The sequence below is a fragment of the Saccopteryx bilineata genome, chromosome 3 (assembly GCF_036850765.1).
Source record: "Saccopteryx bilineata isolate mSacBil1 chromosome 3, mSacBil1_pri_phased_curated, whole genome shotgun sequence".
Classification (NCBI taxonomy): domain Eukaryota; kingdom Metazoa; phylum Chordata; class Mammalia; order Chiroptera; family Emballonuridae; genus Saccopteryx; species Saccopteryx bilineata.
In genome coordinates this window covers 259,468,541-259,496,053 of record NC_089492.1, presented here as the reverse complement: position 1 = coordinate 259,496,053, position 27,513 = coordinate 259,468,541, and the positions used below count along the sequence as shown (strand labels likewise).

At 46.5% G+C, this 27,513-nt stretch overlaps 2 protein-coding genes across 3 annotated transcripts; both read left to right on the top strand.

Moving 5' to 3' along the window:
• The first annotated feature begins 2,553 nt into the window (after nt 1-2,553).
• On the top strand, nt 2,554-18,446 carry ERMAP (erythroblast membrane associated protein (Scianna blood group)). Its single transcript, XM_066265044.1, has 12 exons — nt 2,554-2,686; nt 6,604-6,693; nt 6,930-7,268; nt 7,527-7,808; nt 9,739-9,855; nt 10,425-10,457; nt 11,459-11,491; nt 13,276-13,296; nt 14,080-14,100; nt 14,218-14,244; nt 14,333-14,359; nt 15,936-18,446. The coding sequence occupies exons 2-12, from the start codon at nt 6,609-6,611 to the stop codon at nt 16,658-16,660; spliced, it is 1,710 nt and encodes a 569-aa protein (XP_066121141.1). The 5' UTR covers nt 2,554-2,686; nt 6,604-6,608; the 3' UTR covers nt 16,661-18,446.
• A 2,519-nt stretch (nt 18,447-20,965) lies between these two features.
• ZNF691 (zinc finger protein 691) lies at nt 20,966-26,706 on the top strand. Of its 2 annotated transcripts, none has more exons than XM_066269461.1 (2): nt 20,966-21,028; nt 24,468-26,706. In XM_066269461.1, exon 2 carries the CDS (start codon nt 25,093-25,095, stop codon nt 26,089-26,091), a length of 999 nt encoding a protein of 332 aa, XP_066125558.1. In that variant the 5' UTR covers nt 20,966-21,028; nt 24,468-25,092; the 3' UTR covers nt 26,092-26,706. The 2 variants fall into 2 exon arrangements, with proteins under 2 accessions (XP_066125558.1, XP_066125559.1); XM_066269462.1 differs by having other exon boundaries at nt 20,970-21,028; nt 25,228-26,706.
• Nucleotides 26,707-27,513: the final 807 nt, after the last annotated feature.

The window sequence follows — 27,513 nt, the reverse complement described above, 5'->3', positions numbered from 1 at the left end:
AACCCAGGACTTCTGCACGCCAGGCCGACGCTCTACCACTGAGCCAACCGGCCAGGGCCCGCAACTACAACTTGATGCTTCTCATTTCTCTCCCTTCTCATCTGTCTCTGTCTCTCTCTTCTGCGTGCTAAAGAAAGAAAGAAAAAAGTTTAATTTCCTGGTTTCCTGACTTTCCTTTTGGTAGCCTCTTGCTTTTGTGTTGTGGGTTCAGGTTTTCTCTTATTTTATATTTCTGAAGATATCAATTGTAATTTTCTGTCATTTTCTTCCACTCCCTATACTGTTTTTGTTGTTTATTTTGACTGTGACTTTCAAGTTGGAGACTTTCCTTAGGTAATAATAATAGCTACCATTTATTTGGTGTCAAGCTCTCTTCTAAGTATTGCACATATTTTAACTAATTTTATCCTTACACCAACCCAGTGAGGTAGCTACCATTCTTTCTCTCAATTGACCAAAAAGGAAAATGAGACACAGAAAGGTTACAACTCTTGTCCAGATCACACAGCTCAGAAGTGAACCTGACTCTAGTTAAACCTCTAGCTTTCCAGTTTATAAAAAACATGAGGGATAAAGAAATGAAACAACCCATTTTTATCATCAAGGGAATGGACAATCTGTTGGTATATTCATGCAATGTTCTACCACACAGCGGTGAATGAATGTACTGGAGCTCTGTGAATCAGTCTTAATTTGGGTGAATTTCAGTGTTTTAATTCATACTCCACCCAAGGCAGAAAGTGAGACAAGTCTTTCTATATTTAAGGAGGTGATCTCAGGAGTCAGGAACGGTGAGTGAGTTACTGATGATTGGGCTACTGTGCTTATTCCCGCTGGGAACTCCCTGAGTCGTATAGGACACAGATGGAACTATCTCTCTGAAGGTGGGAGGCTGGAGCATTTTCCACACACTCCTGTCACCGCAGGTTGATCCCTGAGGCATTAACTTTCCTGAACTCCTGGGCTGCACATGAGCCAAACAGCCTCCCAAAGCCCAAGTCAAAGGAGCCAAGAGCTGCTGTGGCCTTTGGGGTGCCATGCTGGCAGCATGTCTGCAAGTCTCAGCTACCCCAAAACTGGGTGGGTTGAGCGGACATGGTTTGGGCCACCACAGGTGTCAGCTAGACTCAGAAACTAATGTTAAGTGAAAATAGGAAATTACAGAGAATTAGAGTGTGCTCCATTTTCATAAGGTTCAAAAATACATGAAAGTATATAATACATTGGGTTCCCCCCATATATATTTTATTATCTAAAGATCATGTAAGTAATATGTGCTCCTTGTAAAAACTGTGAAGAGTAAAAATGAAAGTTTCCCTCCCCCCTCTTTCCTCCCATTAATTTTGTTGCCTTTTCCAGAGAGAACCATTTTTTTAAATTTATTATTTTTTATCTAAGTATTGTTGGTGTACTTTTAAGATTGTATACCAATCTCATATTGGTTATATTCATTTCAGAAGTATAATATGGTGATTTGACCTTTTTTTTTTGTTTTTTGTTTTTACAGGGACAGAGAGAGAGTCAGAGAGAGGGATAGATAGGGACAGACAGACAGGAACAGAGAGAGATGAGAAGCATCAGGAACAGAGAGAGATGAGAAGCATCAATCATCAGTTTTTCATTGCGACACCTTAGTTGTTCATTGATTGCTTTCTCATATGTGCCTTGACCGCGGGTCTTCAGCAGACCGAGTAACCCCTTGCTTGAGCCAGCGCCCTTGGGCCCAAGCTGGTGAGCTTTTGCTCAAACCAGATGAGCCCGCGCTCAAGCTGGCGACCTCGGGGTCTCGAACCTGGGTCCTCCGCATCCCAGTCCGATGCTCTATCCACTGCACCACCGCCTGGTCAGGCTGATTTGACATTTTTATATCTTACAATTTGATCACCCCACTAATTCTAGTAATCATCCGTCCCATGTAGACTTATCACAATATTATTGACTATATTCCCCTTCACCCATTTCATCCATCCTTCCACCCCCTCCCTGTTGGTAACCATCTGTTTGGTTTCTGTTTCTGAGTCTGGTTTTTGTTTGTTTTTATAATGCATTGTTAGGATACAATTATGGATGTTACGCATATATAATTATGGATGTTATGAAAGCTGTCAAGGCAGGCAGGAAAGGGTTTATCACAGGTTGGTGGGTGGTGAGCAAGTTTGCTTGTCAGAAGGCACACGTCAGGGTGCAGCAGGAGATAAAGGAGACGAGTCAGGGAAGGTGGCTGATTGGTGGATGTCTTTGAAACCCATCTTCAATTTGACTCGGATTTAGAAAGTCAATGGAAGCAAGCTTTTCAGGAAGGGTGCTTTAGGGTTAGATTGTATGAAAGGGAATCGCTATACAGTTAGGTTGGGAGGGTACGGGTGCTGAGCCAAAGGTCCCTCTCCCCCGTGGCACACGGAGTTTCCCTCATTTTTTAGGGAGGCTCCTCTCGGCTCTGCTCCTTTATCAGGGGCCGACAGGCAGGGCGTGGCTTGTTGGTGTACACAGACGCCTAGGAGGGAGTCTGTGGGGCAGACAGAGGGAGTCCCTGGCTGAGGGCTGCAGGCATTAGAAGAAAAGATGAACTTTTCCCAGGCCCACATCCAGAGCCCTTCCTGATCCTTCTGCTGAGGCCTGATCTCCCTGAATGGAGGAGAGGGTCCAGCTCTGACGGTCAAAAGGCCCCTGATTCCAAAGGTGGTTGGTGAGTCCTCTTCCCGCTCCTCTCTCTTCACTTTTTTTAGGCTTTTTTAGGCCTTTAACTTTCTTAGGATCCTCGGATTCATTGGAGAAATGATCTCCTTTCTCCTTTCTCACAAGAATATTTTCAAGGACAAAATGGGGCAGTGGAAAATGAAGAGCACAAAAGGGGACAAGAGACAAGGGGTCTGGATGGGTTGTCTAAAGACTCATTTAAGTATTATTGTCATCATTATTAACTAAGTAACGTTAGCCAGGTCCTGTGCTGTGTGCTTTCAGAATGATCATTTGTAGATTTGTAGGGTCTTCTTAAGTTGCTTGAAGTTATCAAGGAACTTCTGTTGCAATGTTTTCTCCCACCCCCAGAAGTAATCTCTGTTTAAGATATACATTCTTGCCTTTTTCTAAGCATTTTCTCCCCAAATTGTATAATACTATCCACCGCGTTTTAAAGTTATTGTTTGGGTTACTGTGAAAATTTCCCAGAGTTCTTAAAGATTGTTCTATCATGTAAGTATGAAGTGCTGTTTAGTATTTCATTGCAAGAATGCGCAACAATTAGTCAATCATTCTTATTTTAATGGACTTTTAAGTTGTTTTTAATTTTTCCTTTGCAGAAATAACTTTGTAATGAATATTTTTCACTATCAAATCCTTATGCACACCCTTGTTTATTTCTGTAGGATTCTTTTCTGGAAGTAAAAGTTACTGGATTAAAATTTTTGCATATTTGTAAATCGTTTGATACTTATTCCTAAACTGTTCTCATGAAAGTTGTTTAGCAGTGGGCAAGAGAGTCAGTTTGCCCATAGGTATGATAACTCTGGGTATTACTTTTTTCTAACATTTGATAATTGGAAGGAAGACAAATTTTATCTAACTGTAGTCTTAATTTGCATTTCTGATTACTAGAGAGTAAAATCTCTTTCTGATGTCATCCTCTCCTGGGTTAGCTTGCTCTTTTGGCTGCTTACAGTTAATCAGTAATGTGATGACACACTTCAGGGAGACTCCCTTGCTAAAGTCACCTCAATTGCCCTCATTGCACAGAGCAACAGTCTGCGGGGGATTTCATTTGCCTTGTCATCTTTGAGTCTGGCATAAATCATTTCACATTGTATTTTTTACGAATCCTTACTGAAGCCCCATCTGTGAAGTCAGTACTAGTATTGACTTCATGTGTTAATGAGAGGAGACTTGGAGGAGTAAACTACACTGTCTGAGGTCAGGCAGCTAGGTAATGGCAGAGCCAGGGCATGGCCCCAGGCTGACTCTAGAGCCCATCCTCTTAATCACAATAAGCAATCCAAATTTAGGAAGAGGGTCATGGTGTGGGGAGGGCTCCTTTTGTTTGATTTCAGGCAGCTGGGTGCAGTGTGCAACTATGTGTCACTCTAGGCATGTTTTATTTCATTTATTTATTTTTTATTAAGTGAGAGGTGGGGAGGCAGAGAGACACACTTCCCCATGTGCCCCGAACTGGGATCCACCCGGCCAGCCCCCTACCAGGCAATGCTCTGCCCATCTAGCACCTGAGGGGAGGCCATGGAGCCATCCTCAGTGCCTGGGGCTAACTTGCTAGAATCATTCAGCCATGGCTGCAGGAGAGGAAGAGAGAGAGAGATAGATAGATAGATAGAGAGAGAGAGAGAGAGAGAAGGGGGAGAGGTGGAGAAGCAGATGGTCGCTTCTCCTGTGTGCCCTGACTGGGAATCAAACCCAGGACTTCTACACGCAGGGCCGATGCACTACCACTGAGCCAACTGACCAGGGCCAAGAGTGTGTTTTAAAAGCACATTTTAACTGAGGGTTTTGGGGGTTGTGGTAACTCAGGGGATCCTTGGCCCTGCCTACTTCCACCTTCAATGATAACTCATAAGGTAGAGAGCTTTCCTCATTTATTAACTTCTCCTGTTCAGTTTCTGTGGAGCTGGCCACCTGTAGGAAAATGGGTGGGATTGAGGCAAAAAATATAGACTAACTGTGATTCTACTTCACTACACCTTAGTGTTATACTGCCACTTGCAACACTGAGGGATTAGAGTAGTATGCTATACGCATCATAATTAAAACCAAAAACAGCCTGACCAGGCAGTGGCGCAGTGGATAGAGCATTGGACTGGGATGCAGAGGACCCAGGTTCGAGACCCCGAGGTTGCCAGCTTGAGCGCGGGCTCATCTGGTTTGAGCCAAAAAAAAAAAAAAAAAAAAAAAGCCTACCAGCTTAAACCCAAGGTCGCTGGCTCAAGCAAGGGGTTAGTGGGTTTGCTGAAGGCCCGCGGTCAAGGCACATATGAGAAAGCAATCAATGAACAACTAAGGTGTTGCAACGCGCAAGGAAAAACTAATGATTGATGCTTCTCATCTCTCTGTCTGTCTATCCCTGTCTATCCCTCTCTCTGACTCTCTCTCTGTAAAAAACAAAACAAAACCCCCAAAACAACCCTAAACCAGTGTGCTGTTTGCTACAAGGAAAACAAAATGGGAAATGTGTTCAAAGCTGAAGTCCATCTTCAGTTTCCCAACTTCTCAGTGACAGCTCCAACTTCTCCAACACCCATGTTTGCCCTCTTCCAAGACCTTGCGGGTCCTGGCCTAACTTTTACAGAGACCTTCTTTGGAAAGGATTTGAAATCCTGCGGAGCATTTAAAAGATGATGTCTTCCTTGAGTCCTTTTACATTTAAACTTCTTCCCCAAAGGTGACATGAAAGATCTGTTTCCTGCTATAGGAATTCCAGGCAGTCAGGTAGGTGGGGAAAGAGTTTTACAGTAAGGAATCTTTTAGGGCAGTGGTCCCCAACCCCCGGGCCACGGACCAGTACCAGTCCGTGGGCCATTTGGTACCAGTCCGTAGAGAAAGAATAAAGAACTTACATTATTTCCGTTTTATTTATATTTAAGTCTGAATGATGTTTTATTTTTTAAAAATGACCAGATTCCCTCTGTTACATCCGTCTAAGACTCACTCTTGATGCTTGTCTCGGTCACGTGATACATTTATCCGTCCCACCCTAAAGGCCGGTCTGTGAAAATATTTTCTGACATTAAACCAGTCCGTGGCCCAAAAAAGGTTGGGGACCACTGCTTTAGGGTCTTCCTATAGTGAATGCACTCAGTACCCATACCTCTCAGCACATTTATTGAGCACTTGTTCTACCAAGCATTTGTGGCAAGTGCTTTACATGCCTGTAGACCCTCTTTGAACCCTCACAGTCCCTGTGAAGAAAGCTCCCCCTTTATAGATTAAGACCTGGAGGCCCACAGATGTTATACAGCTCTCCAGGAACATGAGCTAGTACCTGGGTGAGCTGAGACTTGAACCCAGGTCTTTCTAACCCAACACCCTGAGTTTGTAAAATCAATGCCTTCATGATGGAAATGGAGGGACGTCACTGCCTCGGTTTGTTGTTTCTCAAGAGTGGAACTGAAAAGGCTGTCAGGGAAGAGCTTCAGGCCCTATTGTGGTTGGAAGATTGGCCTCTAGCATTTCCCAAGCCTGGTCTGGGACACTAAATGCAAAAAGAGGCCAATACTCTGGTATTTACCAGGTTAGTTCTGGATATACATTCTCAATCTTCCAGACTCCGCCTCATGCCTTCTAGGGCGCACTCAGTGTCTCACCCTCAGCCCTCACACATGGCGTTGATAAACTTAGCTATGATGCCAGCCTCCAGGTTGAGCACTTTCCTCCTTTAGTGCTCACAATAATCCTACCAGGAGGCACATTTATACCCACTTTAAAAATGGAGAAACAGAGTCCTGGGGGAGTTAAGTCACAATGTTACACAGCGGTAAGTAGCAGAGCTGGGTTTTGAACCCTGGTCTGTGTGCTTCCAGAGCACCTGCTATGCAGCCTCCGTCTCTACCCCACCTCTTGGCTCACCAACCGTCTCTGGTATCTCCTTGTCTGTTTTCCTAGTTCGGATGGAGAAGGCAAGTTCCTCTGGCTCCTGGCTCTGCAGCGGCCTCATCACACTCCTCTTCCTCCAGCAGCCCATATACCTGTCAGGTAGGGGCTTCTGTACTTCTTTCCCTGCCCGGGACATCGACTAAGGAGTTCCAAGAATAAGGAGGCCTGGCGACAGGCTTTCCTTCTTCTGGGGTTCTGTTCTAACCCCGATCCTTTCCAGTGCCCTTCTCAGGCTCTCCTCTTCCCTGAGATCTCTTCTTCTTCATCCTTTGCCAAACTCTCGTTCTCCAATCCCTCCTACACTGCGTTGTCCCCTTTTTGTCTTCGTTGCACAGGGAACTCCGGCAAGTTCCACCTGGCCCCACTAGGGGGCAGAGCCGAGCTGCTCTGCCCTATCTCCCTCTGGCCCGCACGGGTTCTCACCGAGGTGCGGTGGCTGCATTCTCCGTCCCCGGGGCGCTCCCTGGTGGTTCACGTGTTTCGGGATGGAAAAGACCACGAGGAAGATGTGGTGCAGGAATATAAGGGGAGGACAGCGCTGTTGAGAGACCACCAACAGGGGAGTGTCGCACTGGAGATCCGCGACGTCCGGCTGGAGGACCGAGGGCCCTACATATGTCATGTCCAGATTGGAAACCTGAGTCGAGAGGACACCGTGACCCTGCAAGTGGCAGGTTAGTCACTTTTCAAAGGGGAGTAAATTATGGGATGTAGGTTCTGGTAAGGGTGGATTTGGAAAGGTATTAGGATGCAGCCAGAGACTGTCTCATCCCTATGGGAGGAGCAGGTGGGGAGGGAGGAGGCAGGCTTCAGGTGCGATTAACAGCCCCGCCCCGCCCCGCCCATCCACCGACCGCGGGGCGGAGCGAGCAGAGGGTTCCCGCGGGAGTCAGGCTCTCGCCTACGCCCTGACAGGCGGTTTCCTCTTTCAGTTCTAGGCTCTGACCCTTACATCCACGTGAAGGGCTACGACGCTGGATGGCTCCAGCTGGTGTGCAGGTCGGCGGGATGGTTCCCATCGCCTTTGACGGAGTGGAGAGACCCTCACGGCAAGGTGCTTCCATCCGAGCCCGAGACCTCTTCCCTGGACAAAGCTGGGCTCTTCCAAACAGCGGTATCCAGCAAAGTCAGGGACAGCACTGTGGGCAGCGTGTCCTGCATCATCCGCAACGAGGCCCTTGGCCAAGAGAAGACCACAGCCATGGTCATAGCAGGTAAAGGTTTGGGGCAGAAAAGAGGTTCGAGCCTCTGGTGGTTCTAGAGAAAACTCTTACTGTAGTGGAAACTTTGTTGAAAAAAATTTTTAATTAAGTTATTGATTGATTGATTTTTGAGAGAGAGAGAGAGAGAGAGAGGAAGGGAGAGAGAGAAACGTCTATTTGTTCCACTTTTTAATGCAGTCATTGTTTGCCTTTTGTATGTGTTGGGCTGAGAACCCAAACCTGCAACCTTGACTTATCAGGAGGATGCTCCAACCAACAGAGCTACCTGTTCAGGGCATGAATTTTTAAAATACTACGAATAACACATGTTTATTGTAGAAAACTTTAAAAATACAGAATATTTTAAACAAACAAACAAACAAAAAAGGCCTAAAATTGCATAAATTGCAGAGAACCACTGTTAACATTTTGGGGCATTTCTTTTAAAATTTTCTTTTATGCATATATCTCTGAGTGTGCACTGTTAATATATGTATTCTTCTGCCTAAGGTTTTTTTGTTTTTGTTTTTGTTTTTTTGTTGTTTTTTTTTTGCCTTCTCCACTTACAAGGCCATGAGCATTTTCTGCCCATGACCTTAAATAGTTCTCTATAACATAATTTTAAGGGCTGCATAGCATTCCATTGTGTGTAATAAAATTAAGCAAAGCCCTATTTTTTAACATCTGGATGGTTTCAACTCTTCCTCCAACAGTGCCATGAACATCTTTGTACACAATTTGGGAAGTGATTCTGATTGTTTCTAGAAGTAGAATTAATGGGTCAAACAGTTATGAACCTTTTAAAGACCCCTCGAAACAGAGCCATGTGGCAGAGAAGGGTGGTTTTAGAGCCAAGAAAGAGAATGTGGCCTGAGGTCCCAGGTAAGGTGTAATCAGGGACCTCTGCTCCCTTTCTCTCTTTGTCCCTCCCCTCTCTTCCTATACTGCCACTGCCTCTCACTAGTTCTAAGCACTTTACATCCTCTTCCCTTTACATCTCCCAACAACCCAGTGGGACTGGGATTATTATCATCACCATTTTATAGTTGACAAGTCAGGCTTGGAGAGGCTCCGTCTTCTCCCTAGGGTCCCACGGTGGGTGAATGAGGACTACACCCAGCTTGGCTCTTCAACGCTGGTCATCGTGCCTCCTCTGCTCTTTTTTCCTTCTTTATTTCTTCTTTTCTTTCTCCTGCCTAGGCGCTGGGCTAGCTGCTGTAGCCTCACAGAAATAGCTTGGCTCCTGCCGATGTGGCTCAGGGCAGAGGGGTCCGTCTGAGCCCAAGGCTGACTGCTGCTCCACCGCAGAGGGAGGGTTTGAGCTGGGAGGCAGGTGGTGCTCATGAGAAGACTACAGGTGGTTCTGGAGAGGCACTGCCAGTTCTTCAAAGAACCTGGATACTTTTATCATTGAATTATAGGGCAGGATGAGGTTGTGATTGGGAAGCTGAGTTTAACCCATTGTCTTCAAGCAGGACAATCAAAACCACTCCTGAGAGATGTACGTTTCTGTTTATTTTTTAAAGTATTTCTTCAAAAATTTAAAACAATTATTAATTGATTTTAGAGAGAGAGGAAGGGAGAGAAACATAGATTTATTGTTCCTCCACTTATTTATGCATTCATTGGTTGATTCTTGCATGTGCCCTGACTGGGGATCAAACACGCAACCTTGGTGTATCAGGACGATGATCTAACCAACTGAGCTACCCAGCCAGGGCGATGAACATCTATCTCACTTTAAACTTATCCTCGAGTCATCCAGGGTTTATGTTATTGAGAGAGGCAAAGAGCTTCACCAAATCTTGGCTGGAGGCCTCTCCCTAGAGGTGACAGAGACAGTGGGATGTGCCTGAACCATCTTCCACATGAGGTGGGGCCCTTGGCCTGGAAGATGCTCTGCGCTGTCTCCTGAGGGTGCTCATTGGTGGTTCCGTTTCAGCCCCATCTCCAGGAAGAATCTCCGCCTCAGCAGTGGCTCTCGCTGTGACCCTGCCTGTCCTGGGGCTTCTCATCGCAGTGGGCATTTACTTCATCTGGAAGCAAAGACGATCAAAAGGTAATGAAGTGGTAAGGGAGCCTGGGGTGGCAGGAGATGGGACCCTGGCTTCTCTAGGAAAAGGTTGGGAGGAAGGCGACATAGACGTGACGATTGTCCATAGATTGGAGACCCTGCCAATTAGCTCGGAGAAACTGGGCAGAGCAGTGCTCTGGGAGAGTTATCGCAGAGGTCAAAACAACTGCAAAAAGCTTCTGAAAAGAGTTGTGAATTCTCATCTTTTGAGTAATTAAAAATAACTGATCATACTAGTTTTCTCACTAATTAAAAATTCCATTCTATCCATTGGATAAAATGCTCATAAATATGGTTGCATTTCACAGGATCTTAGGGTCGTATAGCACCTTGAAAGACACTTAATCCAACGCCCCTTTCCCTATCTGATGGTTTGGAGACCCTCTAATTCTTTCAAATGGTCACAAATCCACAGTGACAGGGAGCAAGCGAAGTCCTACTCAGGCAGCTTGTTGTCCCTGCATAACTCTGCCTGGCAGAAAAAGCCCTTCCTTAATCTGAGCTGACCTCTCTCTCTCTCTCTCTCTCCCTCTCTCCCCCTCTCCCCCTTCCAGAGAAGCTTCTCTATGAACAGCTGATGGAGGTAGGTGAGTGCCCTGAGATGGGTGGGGGTGTTTTTCTGTTTTACTCACTTTTGTGTCTCCAGTGCCCTCTCATCTAAGTTCTGAACCTGAAAATCCCAACATCTGCTGTCCTGAGCGGCAGCGGCGGTGTGGGGTCAACCCCTGTCACCGGCAATCGTTGCTGACTCTGACTTGTATAGCGTGCCTCTCAGTGTGTTTGATGATTTTCGTCAGTGGACTCATTGCTTGATCTTATTCTATGGGGAGTCATGTTGGTCTAACATGGGGGAAGCTTTTATCCATTCAACAAATAATTGATAATTATTTACTAAGTACCCAGGACTATACTAAATGCTGAGGATACTATGGTAGGTAAAAGCAGACAGTCTTGGCCCTCCTGGGGCTTTCATTCCAGGCAGGAGTGGTAAGGTATGCATGAGTTAAATAATTGCACAAATAAATGTTAAAGTACAACTGTACAAATGCCACGAATGGGAGTTCTGTGGGCTGTGAAGATTATGACCAAGAGGACCAACCAAGCTTCAGGGACAAAGAGGTGTCCCCAGAGGAAGTGATCTGGAGGACGGGCAGGTATGAGGGAAGAGGGAACAGGAAACTATCCACAGCAGAGAGAACAGCTGGAGAAAGAGACACAGTGCAGAAGGGAGGGAAAAGTGAGGGTGGACGGGGCTGTGGAGTCAGGCAGAGGCCGGGCTGTGTGAGGTCATGTAGGTCTGTAGTCTTTCTCCTCTGGGCAGTGAGTGGGGTATCTCAATCAGAACTGTGCTTCGAGACTCTCTCTCTGCCTGCGGTGTTGAGAAGAGACCAGAAGGAGCAAGACAGGATTGGGGACAATCTGGGCTACTAGTCCTGTCATTGAGATGAGAGGTGATGACGGCCTGGGTCAGGGAGGTGGAGGTGGTGATAGAGGTGGACAGGCTCATGAGCAGGTAAAATCAGTAGAAATCAATGATCTTTGAGGTAATAACACAGAATCCCATTTTTTTCCACTTCTCTCCCTCTAGAAAATCTTCTCTCAGACCATGCAAAAGAAAAAGGTAATTATAAGTATAAAACAAGGGCTAGGAAACAAATAACATATTCTTTCCCCCTCTACATAAATGCTGACAGCCTTATTATACATACATTACGCACACACACACACACACACACATATTCTCCACTAGTAGTGGAATTGATCTTCCCATATGAAGAGGCTGTGGGATCAGTGGCAGCGGGTGAGGGGAGGCTGATGGTAAAAGTTCACAGGTCTGGATTATCATGAGCTCCCTTTATCAGCCTTTCCACCAATCATCTAAAAAGAAGGTCTATATTCTATTTACAAATGTATGAATATGCTCATCTGATGTGTATGACACTCTCAAGGATCCATATGACCTTTGCATTCAGAGAGGCGGCATGATACAGTGGGGATGTCAGAGGCTCTGGAGTCAGCGACGTGTGGTTAGACCACCGGTCAGCCTTGGATGTGTCACTGTACTGCTGTGAGCTTTGGTTTCCTCATATGTAAAACAGGAATGATAGATCACCTCGTCCTATTGCTTTCAGGATTAAAAGAGCTTAAAAACTCTCCTATTTCAGTGCCTGAAACTCCTGTCTTTTATTGCCATTTCATCTTCATTAATTGCTCTGGGACACTGAGAGTAAGACACCGAGGGTACAAAAAATCAGGAGGGTCCCTGCCACTTGACAAATCTTGCTGAGAAACAAGTCACTGGCTCGGCAATGGTTCCTGAGGCAATGATCTGGGCGTCCCCTCTCCTCTTCCCAGTGAGGGAGAGTATCGGGCTGCACAACGTAAGGACACGGTGGCTGTTCTGTCCAAAAGCAGAAGGCACAGCATGATGCGGCGGCAAGGGCCTCCGAGGAGGAGTCAGGAGTCAGACAGGCTTGGGCTTGAATCCTGCCTCGTTGACCACTTACAAACTGGATGACCGGGCAAATTTCCATGTCCCTCTGCGCCTCAGACCACCACTCTGCAGAATGGGAATAATAATTATATGCACCTCGCACTGTTGAGAGGAGTTAGTGCCTACCTCATTATGAGAACAAGACACAATAAATAGAGGCTATTAGTAATGGAAATGTACCGACATTACATAGAAATAATGTATAAAAATATATATTATTATAATATAATTAATCACTAATATAATTAACATCACATAATTGTAATAATAACATTGATATAAACATAAACCATTAGCTTGTTAGGGGCCCTATCATATTCAGCTTCATGGCCCCAACACCTAACGCTTAACACATGCCCAACCCTTAGCACAGAACCTGGCAGTGGACTCAAACGTATAAAATGTGGACCAGATGGCCTCTCTGGAGAAGCCACAGGTACTTCCCCAAAGCATGTGAAGCACACACATATGTCCCCGAATCATTGGGAGTCTCCAAATCTGTGATCTCTCCATGGGACTTCAGGGGAGTTACTGTAGAGAATAATGAGGCCGAGTCCACAAGTCAGTGTGAGGACTTCACTGTAGATATTATCAACATTAGGTTATTAAAGGGCAGCAAGGCGTGACCTCTTGTACACATGGTCACAAACATGCGGAAACACTCATACAGACAGTGGAAATGAAACCAGACAAAAAGGGAGGGAAGAGGAAGGAGGAACCACAGACCATGGCGGTCAGGTCTTGGGGAAAGTGCGCCAGCATATCCCCGTCTGCCCTTTGGGGGATATGACTGCACTAGCAGCTCATCTTTTCCACTGGGAGGGGGGGAGGATGCAGTGATGAGCCTTCCTGGGCTCAGGTGTAAAGCGGAACATCTGCTCACTCATGCCTTTTTCTCTGTTTTATTTTAGGAAGGCTCCATAAAGCCCTCAGTAAGTTCTCCTCGTCCATGCACAGACCTTCCTCTACTGACACATTGACACATTCCCTTTAGGCTGGGTGTCTCGGTTTCATTTTCTGGGGCAGAAGAGAGGGGGCCAGCATACTTCAAACCATGGGGTTAAAGATCCTTGGCTCTCAGAGTCGTCTTTTCCCACGGATTCCCTGCTCCCCTTTCCTGCACAACAGTTATCTAGTCTCTAAATGGGAAATGTTTAACCAAGGTAGCTCCCCTAGGTGAAACCCTTTTATATTCAGACATGACATTCCCTTAGGTGGGATCCAAGGTGGATGGATCCTCATTAAACCAAATATGTGGAGCAGTGTTTCTCCATCATCTCATGTAAGAGAACCTCTTTATTGCAAAATAATAATAATAATAATAAATCTTCAGACATGTCTATTTTATTTTACACCTTGATAAAATATGCATAAGAAAATTTAGTAGAAATTCAGTGATAGTTTTAAATGAATTTTTATTCTTCTCTCACAACATCTACATACATGTACATTGTCATTACCTAGATGTGTGAGATGTGTTGTATAACGAGTCACAGTCCGGTTTGGCTCACTTAGGGATGTGCTGAACTTCTGCAGCATCTCAGCGGACTAATGCTGCACAGCTGGGAGCCACTGCTGTGGCAAGCACTGTCTTGGGGATGGTCAGGGTATTGCTGGTGAGGATCTAGTGTGGGAATGTGGTGGGGGTGGGACTGCAACATGACGGAAATATGGAAGTCTTCATTCTGATTGGTCCAACTGTTTTCATTCTTTAGAGAAACTCCGGAGTGAACTGAGTAAGTTTCTCATGTTCTTATAACTTGCATACTTACTTCTTGCCTGTTATTCTATATTTTCAGTGATAGCTCACCCCTTTTGTTTGTTTGTTTGTTTGTTTGTTTCTTTTTTTATAGAGTTGAAAAGAGCTGCAGCCAACTCAGGTGAGATGCGCTGTCCTGGTGCTTGACTCTCGCCCTCTGGGGGTTCTCATTTGTCCATCACTTTTACAATTTCTTTTATGTCTTTTAGGCTGGAGAAGGGCTCGCCTGCACTTTGGTAAGTTCCACCTGTCAAATCCATCCACTCTTCAGAGTCTAGTGCTCTGTTCCTTTGGAATGCAGACTGACTATTTATTTATTTATTTAGATATTATCAAACGTGTTTATCTGCTTATCCAATTTTTAAAAATTTTTGTGATTTTTTTTTAGTGGAGAGGGTCACAGATTTAGAAAGTTTATTGGTTATTTGCATGTCTTCTTGGTGACTTGTCTAGTCTTGTTTCTATTCTGGCTACTGTTTGATTTGTGAGGATTCTTTCTATATAAAGTATAGAAACTCTTTTGTCCTATTTGTCACAAATTATTTTTCTGAGTTTTTCATTTGCACTTTAATTTCCATATATATATAATTTTTTATGCATTAGTGTTTTATTTTGATGTAATCAAAAATTTTAATCTTTTCCTGTGTAGTTTCTTCTGTGCTTTCAGGTTTTGGAAGTCCTTATCCCACAACTGGGTAAAGAGCCAGTGCTCCTCTCTTGGTCTACACACCTGCTACATTCTCCTTGCTCTGCAGATCAGTTTTTTGGGGAGCGTGGGGGGTTGGTGATTGTGATTCTCAGAGAAGGAGGGAATGGTTTGGACAGATGCCCCAACAAGGTAGACTATGAAAGGTTTTGTAGTTTTAGTCTAAAAGATTTGCAATCTGTCTTTGAATTTATTCCTCAGTGTTTGCATTTTTTTGCTGCTGTCCCGATGAGCTCTGTTAATTTTACTGCTTGGGTCCTTATCCATTTTCTAGGCTGTTCATCCCCTTTTGTGTGTACCATCTTCCTTCAGGCAGGTACGGTAGAACTGTTGAGTCAGCCCCTTGAAAGCACACCAGGTCACCTTGGCTGACATTCTGGGAAATCACAAACCCTTCTCACATTCACAGTCTGACTTATGCTCACCACCTCGGCAGAGTACACATTTCACGGAGTTAGTTCTCCAAGAAGAGTCTGTTTTCTGTACTGAGGGCAGGAAGGAGGGTCACCATGACCTTCCAGAATTTTAAGGAAGCATCCTTCTCTCTCTATTAACATGTAAAAAATAATAATTATCAGCAACAATTTTAGCTAACAAAGTGAGCACCACACACTCACTGTCTCATGTATTAGCTCATCAAATGTGCACAACACATGATGTGAGTGCTGCCATTTCCCCCATTTTACAGATGAAGAAACTAAGGTTTGGAGATGAATAACATGCCCAAAGTCACATAACTAGCATGTGGCAGAGCTGGAACTCAAACTTCCAATGTGGTTTCTGGGTTTAACATCAGAGCTGATACTTATTATCATACATTAGATTCCTTTGGCCCACCGAAGACAAAGGCAGTATTTCCTAAGGATTAAGGCAGCTTCAGAGACAGAAAAAAAACTTTCTCCTCTTTTACTTAACACACGATCAGGAGATCAAGGAGACTGGAAGACACTTTTCTTTGGCTCCAGGATGTATAGGATAGAGGGAATTATAAACTGCTGTCCAATGGATAAATGACAGGGGTTGCAGACCCAGATGTCAATTTTCCCTACAAAGATCCCATAAGACCTAGTGCTTTCCCAAACCACACGTCTTGTGCCTCTCTGCAGTGGCGGTGACCTTGGACCCCGACACGGCGCATCCCAAACTCATCCTGTCTGAGGATCGCAGATGTGTGAAGCTTGGAGACAAAAAGCAGGCTGTGCTTGACAACCCCCAGAGATTTGATTTCGTCGTCAGCGTCCTGGGCTCTGAGTACTTCATAGCTGGTTGTCACTACTGGGAGGTGTATGTGGGAGACAAGACCAAGTGGATCCTGGGGGTGTGCAGTGAGTCAGTGAGCAGAAAGGGGAAGGTCACCGCCTCACCCGCCAATGGACACTGGCTTCTGCGACAGAGCCGAGGGGACCAGTACGAAGCTCTCACGTCCCCGCAGACGTCCTTCCGCCTGAAAGATCCCCCACGCTGTGTGGGGATTTTCCTGGACTATGAAGCAGGAATAATCTCCTTCTACAATGTAACCAACAAATCCCACATCTTTACTTTCACCCACACTTTCACTGGCCCCCTTCGCCCTTTCTTTGAACCTTGCCTTCATGATGGAGGGAAAAACACGGCACCTCTAATCATCTGTTCAGAACTCCAGAAATTGGAGGAATCAACTGTCCCCAACCCAGACAAAAAAAGCCATGCTAATGGAGATGTGGCCCTGAAGGTGGACTCTTCCCTACTGGCCCCTCAGACACCGGAGCTTTTCCCACACAGGGACATGACCATGTCCTGGGCCCCTGACCTGGGCGCGGCCCTCCAGGGGCTCAAGGCTCCTTCTTTTTAGGGAGGTGCCTCATTACCTGCTCCCCTCGCGCCATCCTAGTCCTCTGGATTTCAGTCTCCTGGCCCAACACTGGATTCTGGATCAGCTCGTCTCCTTTCCCCAAATCCAGACCCTTTGAGGTTTCTATTTGGGCCACCTTTTATCCCCCAGTTCTGAGATGTATCTCCTTCTGGGGACTTGAAGTTCGCATTGCCCTGGAAGAATTCTTGAAAACCACATGAACAATCAGATTATGTTTAAGTGATGATACTGACTGGGTGTCACAAGGTCCAGGGGTTTCCCATTCAAGGGGCTATTTAGGAGGACTTCATCTTATCTCATCCTGCACTTGGGCTTTTAGTCATGAAATTATTATGGGGCCCAGTCCCTGACTTCTTACTTAATTCATCAAGAATTGCTTCTTTCTCTCTCTCTCTCTCTCTCTCTCTCTCTCTCTCTCTCTCTCTTGCTTTCTTTCTCTCTCTCTCTAATTCAGGACTTTAGTCCCCAAAACCAGTTTTTAAAAAGTAAACCAGTTTTGGGTCACACACTTTTCCTTCACCCTTCTGGACTATGGGACGGGGGGGCCAGGGGCTCAAACACAACATCTTTTTCTATTTCCTTGATGCTGTTTACAACATAGTTTGGTGAGCTAATGTACATGTTTTCAAAGCTAATTTACCTATTGATGATAAACAAGTACAGGGGCTTTAAACATGGCAACTGTAATCCTGAAAAGTCTCAGGAGCACAGTCAGGGAGTTGGGAAGCAAAACTTCAAATACATAGAGAGAGAGAGAGCTAGATGATAAGAAATTGGCTCATGTGATTATGAAAGCTGGTAAATCCCAAGATCTGCAGGGTTAGCCAGCAGGTTGGAGAGAGTCAGGGAGCCAATGGTTCAGTTCCTGTCTGAGTCTGGAGGCCCAAGACCCAGGACAGCCTATGGTATAATTCCAGTTTGAAGGCAGATAGGCAGGAAGAATTTTACTAGGGGGAGGGTCAGCTTTTTGGTTCTATTCAGGCCTTCAATTGATTGGATAAAGCCCACCCATGTTAGGGAGGACAGTCTGCTTTATTCAAGTTAATGATTTAAATGTTAACCTCATCCAAAAATACCCTTACAGAAACATCCAGAAAAATATTTGACCAAATATCTGGGCAACCTGTGAGCCAGTCAAATTGGCACATAAAATTAACCAGCACAGTGCCCGAGTAGAATTTTTCATTTGCTTTTGTACAGTTTTTTTTTTTTTTTTTTGTATTTTTCTGAAGCTAGGAACCGGGAGAGACAGTCAGACAGACTCCCGCATGTGCCCGACCGGGATCCACCCGGCATGCCCACCAGGGGCGACGCTCTGCCCACCAGGGGGCGATGCTCTGCCCCTCCGGGGCATCGCTCTGCCGTGACCAGAGCCACTCTAGCGCCTGGGGCAGAGGCCAAGGAGCCATCCCCAGCGCCCGGGCCATCTTTGCTCCAATGGAGCCTCGCTGCGGGAGGGGAAGAGAGAGACAGAGAGGAAGGAGAGGGGGAGGGGTGGAGAAGCAGATGGGCGCTTCTCCTGTGTGCCCTGGCCGGGAATCGAACCCGGGACCTCTGCACACCAGGCCGACGCTCTACCACTGAGCCAACCGGCCAGGGCCTGCTTTTGTACAGTTTTTAAATAAAAGTTTGGTATTCACTGTTGTTATTTTCTTTATGAATGAGAAGTTGTAGTAAAATGCTTTGGGCTAATGACACATTATGGGATTGGTTTCCAAACAGCCTTAAATCCACCCAAGCAAGATTTAAATAATAAAGTTAAATAATAAAGCCACAGTTTTATTTCTGAGTCTGCTGTCTCATCATTTTATTTAAATCAACTTATAAATTAATATGTAGTATATTTGTATTTTACTAAGGTGACCAACTTTTTTACAATGAAAAGGAGGAAAAAAATAAATTGAAGAAAATATCGTAAATAAAATACATTTTATTTATTGTAACAATAATACACTATGATATGATAAATGCATAATAAAAACACTTGTAATATTTTATATTGTAATTATGCTTACATGCCTATTAATTTTTAATAATAATAAAGAATAAAGTACTCATTTAGATACAAATATGTCACATCATGTGCAATGGACTGACTGCATTGATCGAATACGGACATTTACAGTCTTCCAATATCAAAAAGGAGGACATGTAGGAGGACCCTTTTCGAGGGAGTACGGAACGTACAAAAGGAGGACTGTCCTCCCTAAAGGAGGACGATTGCTCACCTTAATTTTACTCATCCATATTGTTTTAAACGTAGTTTTCTGATTATCTCACTCTTAAAACTAACCTTGTTCACACTGGCTGCACCCAGGAGAATTTACCAGCAGAAAAGAGACCTGACAGCCTGACCAGGCAGTGGTGCAGTGGATAGAGCGTTGGACTGGGATGCAGAGGACCCAGGTTCGAGACCCTGAGGTCGCCAGCTTGAGCACGAGTTCATCTGGTTTGAGCAAAGCTCACCAGCTTGGACCCAAGGTCGCTGGCTTGAGCAAGGGGTTACTGGATCTGCTGAAGGCCCACAGTCAAGGCACATGTGAGAAAGCAATCAATGAACTAAGGTGTTGCAATGAAAAACTGATGATTGATGCTTCTCGTCTCTCTCCCTTCCTGTCTGTCTGCCTCTATCTATCCCTCTCTCTGACTCTCACTCTCTCTGTGTGTAAAAAAAAAATAAAATAAAATAAAATAAAAGAGACCTGACATTTATGGGGGCAGAAGCTTGATATATCCTTACAACAATTCTGCCTGGGATTTTATAGAGAAAATGGTGCTCCAAATGGCTAAGTGCCAGAACTGGGATTGTAAATCTGCTTTATCTAGCTCTCAAGACAATACTCTTTGTACTGAAATACCATGCAGATATCAATATGAGAAGCCTGTAGAATTTTAGCCAATCTATTCAATTAGGCTTTTTAAAAAATAAACCTGGAAAAAAAATCCTAATCCTGATCTACATTAGTGGTCTTGTTCTATCAGGACTGATGAGCAACAATGAGGTTTAGCAACATAGGACCTGTGCAGGGGTGTTAGGAGACCTGGAGATGGCTCTTGGACAGGGAACGCTTAGCTTCTCTGACAAATGGATGGTGTTAGTTGATCTTTAAATTCTTTTCCAGTTCTACAGTCCTTTTACTTTAATAAGGGGTCGGGAACCTTTTTGGCTGACAGAGCCATGAACGCCACATATTTTAAAATGTAATTCCGTGAGAGCCATACAACGACCCGTGTACGTTATGCATTATCCAATAGAAATTTGGTGTTGTCCCAGAGGACAGCTGTGATTGGCTCCAGCCACCGGCAACCATGAACATGAGCTGTAGGAAATGAATGGATTGTAATACATGAGAATGTTTTATATTTTTAACATTATTTTTTTAAAGATTGTCTGCGTGCCAGTTGCAGCCATCAAAAGAGCCACATCTGGTTCACAAGCCATAGGTTTCCGACCCCTGCTTTAAATTATGAACCTTTATGAACTTCAATTGAGGCTCAGGACTCTAGGCTTCATGGAACGTGTACAGGACCGACAGGCATCACCAACATGTGGGTCATGTAGGTTAGCTCCACATATCCCACGACTTCCCAGACCAGTCGCCCTGCACATAGGGCTTTTTTTTTTAAATTTATTTTTTATTTTTTTGTATTTTTCTGAAGCTGGAAATGGGGAGGCAGTCAGACAGACTCCCACATGCGCCCTACCGGGATCCACCCGGCATGCCCACCAGAGGGTGATGCTCTGCCCATCTTGGGGCGTAGCTTTGCCGCAATCAGAGCCATTCTAGCGCCTGAGGCAGAGGCCACAGAGCCATCCTCAGCGCCCGGGCCAACTTTGCTCCAGTGGAGCCTTGGCTGCGGGAGGGGAAGAGAGAGACAGAGAGGCAGGAGAGGGGGAGGGGTGGAGAAGCAGATGGGCGCTTCTCCTGTGTGCCCTGGCCGGGAATCGAACCCGGGACTCCTGCACGCCAGGCCGACGCTCTACCACTGAGCCAACCGGCCAGGGCCCGTAGGGCTTTTAAGGCCGAAGCGCAGAAGAAAATCTGACGACCTTAGTACGAAACCCAGTACCCATCGCTGGGTTCCACACTTGGCACATTTCTTCTCGGAGTCTACCACCTTCCTCAGGACTACAACTCCCAGAAGGCCACCCCCGGAGTCAAAAGCTTATTGGTGGTCCCGCTCGGTTTTCTTGCATTGTGGCAGTTAGTACAGCCAATGGAAAAGAAAGACAATCCTCAGAAACCAATCCTGGAGAGGCAGGGTAGATCCTTTCCGGGTTCCGGCTCCGGCTCCTCCCCCGGCCCACCGAGGCTGTGTTGTCCCTGACCCAACGACGGGAGTGAGGTGCGTTCGGGTTGGGCCCGAGTACACAGAGGGGGAGGCGGGCATGTTTTCGCGGGGACTCAGAGCTTGGCTCTGGCCATCTCTCCCGGAAGCCGGAGGTTGTGGCTTTGCTCCCGGGACCTAGTGGGGGTACATGGGGCCCTGCGATCCCGACCTGTGTCCTCCTCCCTCGGCCGGCGTGCTACCCTGCTGGTCCCAGTTCTTACTCTCCGGCCCTTTCCTGTTGGCTTTTGAGTACTCCAGTCACCCTGTCACTGACCTTACCTTCGGGGTCAGCCCCTTCTCTCCCACCCCGCGCCCCCAAGCCCGCCAGCAACTCGGAACCTAGTCCCTGTTCCCCAGAACGCACCTACCCTTGGACTCCGCCACGGGCTTCTTCCCTACCCGCAACATGCAACCCAGCATCATGGGCCCGGGTCCCCTGCACCTCTGATCGCAGCGTCCGCGCCCTGTCTCCTGACCACCTCCGACCCTCTGACTCCTTTGATCTTCCTATGTTGCTGACCCGTTACTCAGCTGCCCTGTACAGTTCCTTCTCTGGCCTTTCCAAGACCCTCTACCCCTTTTCTAACCCCCGCCGGCCCCCTAGTTCTTGACCCTAAAGAACCCAAATATTGGCCCTTCAGACCAACTTCCAGCTTGGTCTCTTCCCTCTAGTCCAGGCCTTTGGCCTTCAGCATCAGTCCAGCCCCATCTTTGCTCTGACTGTTTAGACCTGGTTCTTCCTCCTCTGCCAGAATCACTTCCACTTTGGTCCTCTTTATACCTCTGAGCTTCTCGGGAAAACAAGCTGGATGGGCCTCTTTCCCCCTAAATCTCTGAAATGTGATACAAAAGTACCTTTGTACTTAGACCTGCCACAGCCTTCTCAGTGGGTAGTGGGCTCCCCATCTCTGTGAGTCTCGATCTTGCTAACCCATCCTGCAAGTCCTAGCTAGAATACCACCTGTTCCATGAACCTGCTGACCCCTGATCTTTTCAGGGAGATATGCCCCTGTCTGAAATCCCATGGCATTGTTTTTACTTCTTCCTTTCTCCTTCCCTCTCTCCTTTCTTTATTCCTTCCCTCTCTCCGTCCCTCCCTCTCCCTTCAACACCAATGTGGTAAGTAAAAGCACTGGCTTTGTAGTGATGGACATAGTTCCCAGCTCTGCCACTCACTTGCTTTGTGCCCTTGGGCAAGTTACAGTTTCTCTGTGCCTCAGTTTCCTCATCTCTAAAATAAGTTATGAGAATGAAATGAGATGGGTCATATATGGTGCTTAGTCCAGGGCCTTGCACATGCTATGAGCTTAAAACTTAACTCTTACTATTATTGGTTCCTGTGTAATATGCCAGGTGCCATATGAGGCAACTGAGGAGTGGATACAAAGGTTACTTACTAATGCACAGTTCTTGTCCCCTGGAACTTAACCTTCTGCTCTACAAGAGTTTCTGGAGTTCATGGCCTGTTTCTGCACTGTACCATAAACTGTTTGAGGGTAGTAACCACAATCCTAAATCTTTTTGCTCTTATTTTAAGCCAGGTTTCAGACCTGGGTAGTGTCAGAGCTTGGTCAAGTATAGGTTCTCAGGGTAGCAGGTTTGGAAGTGAGTAGAGGCTGTGTAGCTCATTGCATGGAGCCCTAGGTGGGATGGGCAGGGGGAGGGAATTAAGATAATATTCACTGATCTGATACATTTAAAAACATTTGAGCACTGGGTTTGAAGATTTTTATTGATTTTACAAGGGGGGGTAGTGAGAAGCATCAACTCAACGTTGCTTCATTTTAGTTGTTCATTGCTTGCTTTTCGTATGTGCCTTGACCAGGTAAGCCTGGGGTTTCCACCAGGCGACCTCAGCCTCCCCTGTCAGCACTATCCACTGTGCCACCACAGGCCAGGCAGCACTGGGTCTTGTGTTGGGAAGCGATTACCAAAATGACCTAAACTCTCAAGTTGCTTATAAACTACCAGTGGAGACAGACAGGTAAATGGATAATTGCATATCACTGTAAAGCAAGTACAGGATTGTGTGGTGGCATAAAGGACGGACCGGGCAGGAATTGAGATCGCTGAAGGACAGTGGGTGAGAGTGGACACTAGCATGACATGGGTTCTGGAGACAGGCCTGTCCTTCCTTTATTCAGCTCACCCAACAAATATTTATTAAGGATCTACTCTATCCGACTGCTAGGACTTGAGGAATGAGTTATGTTAGTGAATAAAACAGAGACCCTGGCCTTCATGGGTCTTGTGCATTAGAAGGGGAGGCAGGTAATAAATAGGAGACATAAATAAATGCAGGGTTAGAAGGTAAGACATGCTGTGGGGCCGGGGGACTGGGAGTGTGGAGGGGGTTGTAATTTGTAAAAGGATGGTCAGGGAACAGTGAGTCAGTGTTCTTGTATTCTCCACAGGTCTAGGAAGTAGCGTCTTCACTAATTGTAATAGTTGCTGCTGTTTGCTGGATGACTAGTATGTACCACACACAGCACTGAGCGTGTTCTGGGCATGCTCTCTAACACAGAGTCCTGCAGTGTAGGTAGGTTAGCACAACGGCAGCGATCTGGGAGTTCAGGCTCTGGCTGGTTGAAGAATCTGCTGAGTTATAAAGATAGTGTGTGTCGCCGTTGTGATCCAAATGTAATCAGAGCCCTTTCCATGACTTCATTTTGCTGTTTTCCAAAAATACTTGCTGGCTTGAAGGAATAGTCAGTCTTTTATTTGCTATCATTAGTGCCCTATCACGGTCTGTGCCGCCCTTCCTCACCCCTTTGTCCCTGTCACTGTATCTTCAGCAGCCCACTCTGCCTTTTGAAATGTTATTCCTTCAAGGCCCAGAGGAAACTCCACCCTCTCTGCTTATCAGAAGTACTGTTTTTATCCCCTTACTCCCTGTCCTTGGCTGTAGGACCTCAAAGGGACGTATGCAGCTTAGCAAGCCTGTCCCAGTGTTCACATCAACAGGCCCAGAGCTAGGCAGTGTGTGTGTGTGTGTGTGTGTGAAGCTGTGGAGGGAGGGAGTATGGTGTATGTGTCTGTCTTGGTGCGAATGTGGCATGTGAGTGTGTGGCTGTGTGTATGTGTGATTGTCTGATGTGAGAAGAATATAGTGTATGTGTATATGGTATGAGATTGTGTAGCCGTGTGCATGGCTGTATGTGCAGAAGGACTGAGTATGGTGAATTTGATATGCATGTGTGTGTTGGAGTGCTGTGGAGAGTGGTATGAAGGTGTGTAGGTGTCTGTGTGTAGCTGTGTAGGTGTGACTGAATGTGATATGTATGTGTGGTGTGAGAATGTTGCTGGTGTGTCTGGTGTGAATATGTGTGTGGGTGGGGGGGGATGCATATGGCTGTATATGTATTTGAAAATGGAAATGTGTACTGACCAATCAGAAGAGACATGGCCCGGGCCCTACAGTAGGTTGTAAGTGACTCGGATGTTAACTCTTTAGTTGCTGGATTATGATGAGTTCTGAAGAAGGGAAGGGAAGGGTGCAGAACACCTGAGAGGATTCAGAGCCGAGCCTCGTGTACCAAAGGAGAGCCTCAAGAATTAGAGGTTCTGTGACGTTCATTTTGAAAGCAGGCAAATAAATGGATACTTTTAAGGAAGATATTTCAAAAAAAGATGAAAAATAAAAGGAGTTTCAGTTACCTTACAGTTAGGCAGAAAAACTGAACTCATTTTAAAATGGAAGCTCCTTTACTTGCACGTAAATTCTAGTCTGGACTGTTACCATTTAGTGGTATTAAGAAAATTGAGGCCCTGACCAGGTGGCTCAGGCTAAAGTGTCAACCCAGCGCACCAGAAGTCATGGGTTCGACCCCTGGTCAGGGCATGTACGAGAAGGAATCGATGAGTACACAACTAAATGGAACAACTAAGTAAAACAACAAGTTGATGCTTCTCTCTGCCCCCCACCCCAAATCAATGGAAAAAATCTTAAAGAAAAATGATATTATTCAAATTGCACAAATATCATCTGTTGATGGACAGAGCAGTGCCTTCTTCTTGTTCTGGTTTGGTAGCTTTAAATATCGAAAGTTTGTTCACTTGAAAATAAGTAAAGGCATTCTATGCAAGAACTGAGGTTACTTCTGATGACTGGGTCCATGAGGAGGGTGTACACCCCTTCAAACAGAACAGAAGATTCCCTGTGGCCTGGCCTGACCCAAGGAATAAAGGTGTTGGCCATTTGTGTTCATTCCCAGGGTTCAGACATGGGCAGTGAGAAGGAGCAGAACCCGGAACCACGTGTGCTAGAGGAAGGGGAGCAGGGTAAACCCTGGAGAGTGGATGACTCAGAGGGTTTTCGAATCCCAGATGGGGAGAAAGAACATGGACAAGAGAGCCAGTCGGAGGGGCCACAAGGGATTCATCCAAAAAAGCCATGGCAGAAAGTCACTGTCCCCACTGGACAGCCAGGGGACCCCACTGCTCATTCGAGGCCTGAGGCCAATGAGAAACCCTTTATCTGTGCCCAGTGTGGCAAAACCTTCAATAATACCTCCAACCTGAGAACACACCAGCGAATCCACACAGGCGAGAAACCTTACAAATGTTCTGAGTGTGGCAAGAGCTTCTCCAGAAGCTCCAACCGCATCCGCCACGAGCGGATCCACCTGGAAGAGAAGCACTACAAATGCCCCAAGTGCCAGGAGAGCTTTCGGCGGCGCTCAGATCTCACCACGCACCAGCAAGATCACCTAGGCAAGCGGCCATACCGCTGTGACACCTGTGGCAAGAGCTTCAGCCAGAGCGCCACGCTAGCGGTGCATCACCGGACCCACCTGGAGCCGGCGCCCTACATCTGCTGCGAGTGCGGGAAGAGCTTCAGCAACAGCTCCAGCTTCGGGGTACACCACCGCACCCACACAGGGGAGAGGCCTTATGAGTGCGCCGAGTGCGGGCGGACCTTCAGCGATATCTCCAACTTTGGAGCACACCAGAGGACCCACAGAGGGGAGAAACCCTACCGGTGCACTCTGTGTGGGAAACACTTCTCCCGGAGCTCAAATCTCATCCGCCACCAGAAGACACACATGGGAGAGCAGGCTGGGAAAGATTCCAGCTGAAGGAGAGTGGGGGAGAGAGTGAGAGACCCCAGCCTAGTATAGAGAGATCTGTAGGATCTGCTGCTGCCCCCTCACCCTCAAGCCCCTCGCTCCACTTTGGAGAATGGTTTCCTGTGCCTGGGAAGCCGGGATCTCCAGGAAGTCCTGGGAAGGGTCTCTGAGTAAAAATCCTGTTCCTTTCCAACTTCTTGCCTTGGAAAGTGAGAGGATCTGGTCTTGGCTTCATCTCCTTGGGGTGAAGAGGAATAGGGTAGGTTTCGTACATGCTCATTTCATTAGAGCGACCGTCCTTGGCCTTTGAGGAAGTACGTGTGGGGTGGGCATCCCTGAAGAGCCTCCAAGTCGTGTATGAGCTGCTTAGGATGCACTGCGGTGGACAGCTCATTCCCATCTGCTGTGCCCCGACTGGGCTGGGACAAGCAGTCTTCGCAGTGGAATGGGCCTCGCTGGCCTGGAGAAGAGGTCTGAGGTCCTGCCTCAGAAATGAAAGGGAAGCCCTCAGGGAGCTGTCCGTGATCCAGGGACCTTCACACTCCCCGTGTGTGTGACTTGTTACTCCCACCCCTACCTGCACCTGTTTCTCAAGTGATTAGCAGTAAAACCCTTCAATGAAAAGGACCTGTGTACTTATTTGGGGGCATCAAAGAAATGGGGAGCTGGGGAGATAGTATCTCTGCAGCTACTCTGGAAGAGAGTTGAATTTCAAGAAAGACACAGTGGGGTTGCTCTGAAAAGCAAAGGAAAGCGGGCTGAGTCTCTGGGCTTTGGAGGAGGAAGGAGAAAGGAAAGGAAGTAACAACTGAGCATCTACTATATGCCATAGATTCTACTGGCTACATTTACTTTTTTTTTTTTTTTTTTTGTATTTTTCCAAAGCTGGAAACAGGGAGAGACAGACAGACTCCCGCATGCGCCCAACCGGGATCCACCCGGCACGCCCACCAGGGGGCGACGCTCTGCCCACCAGGGGGCGATGCTCTGCCCCTCCGGGGCATCACTCTGTTGCGACCAGAGCCACTCTAGCGCCTGGGGCAGAGGCCAAGGAGCCATCCCCAGCGCCCGGGCCATCTTTGCTCCAATGGAGCCTTGGCTGCGGGAGGGGAAGAGAGAGACAGAGAGGAAGGAGAGGGGAAGGGGTGGAGAAGCAGATGGGCGCTTCTCCTGTGTGCCCTGGCCGGGAATCAAACCCGGGACCTCTTGCACGCCAGGCCGACGCTCTACCACTGAGCCAACCGGCCAGGGCTACATTTACTTTTTTTAAAAATTCCCATTTGTTGTCACAACATCCCTCAAGGGAATAAGATGAGGAAACAAATGAAGAAAGGTGAAGTCACTTGCTGTGAACTCACAGCATTTTCATGGTAGAACCAGAGTTCACATTTGGGCCTCTTGATTCTGGATGATACTCTCTCATTACATTTA

What these genes read in the sequence shown, in the direction of transcription:
- ERMAP (XM_066265044.1), top strand. Translation starts at nt 6,609, where the DNA reads ATGGAGAAGGCAAGTTCCTCTGGCTCCTGGCTCTGCAGCGGCCTCATC. An exon ending in CGTGACCCTGCAAGTGGCAG is followed by an intron (nt 7,269 to 7,526) that starts GTTAGTCACTTT and finishes TTCCTCTTTCAG; the next exon opens with TTCTAGGCTCTGACCCTTAC. An exon ending in TGAACAGCTGATGGAGGTAG is followed by an intron (nt 10,458 to 11,458) that starts GTGAGTGCCCTG and finishes CTCTCCCTCTAG; the next exon opens with AAAATCTTCTCTCAGACCAT.
- ZNF691 (XM_066269461.1), top strand. Translation starts at nt 25,093, where the DNA reads ATGCAAGAACTGAGGTTACTTCTGATGACTGGGTCCATGAGGAGGGTG.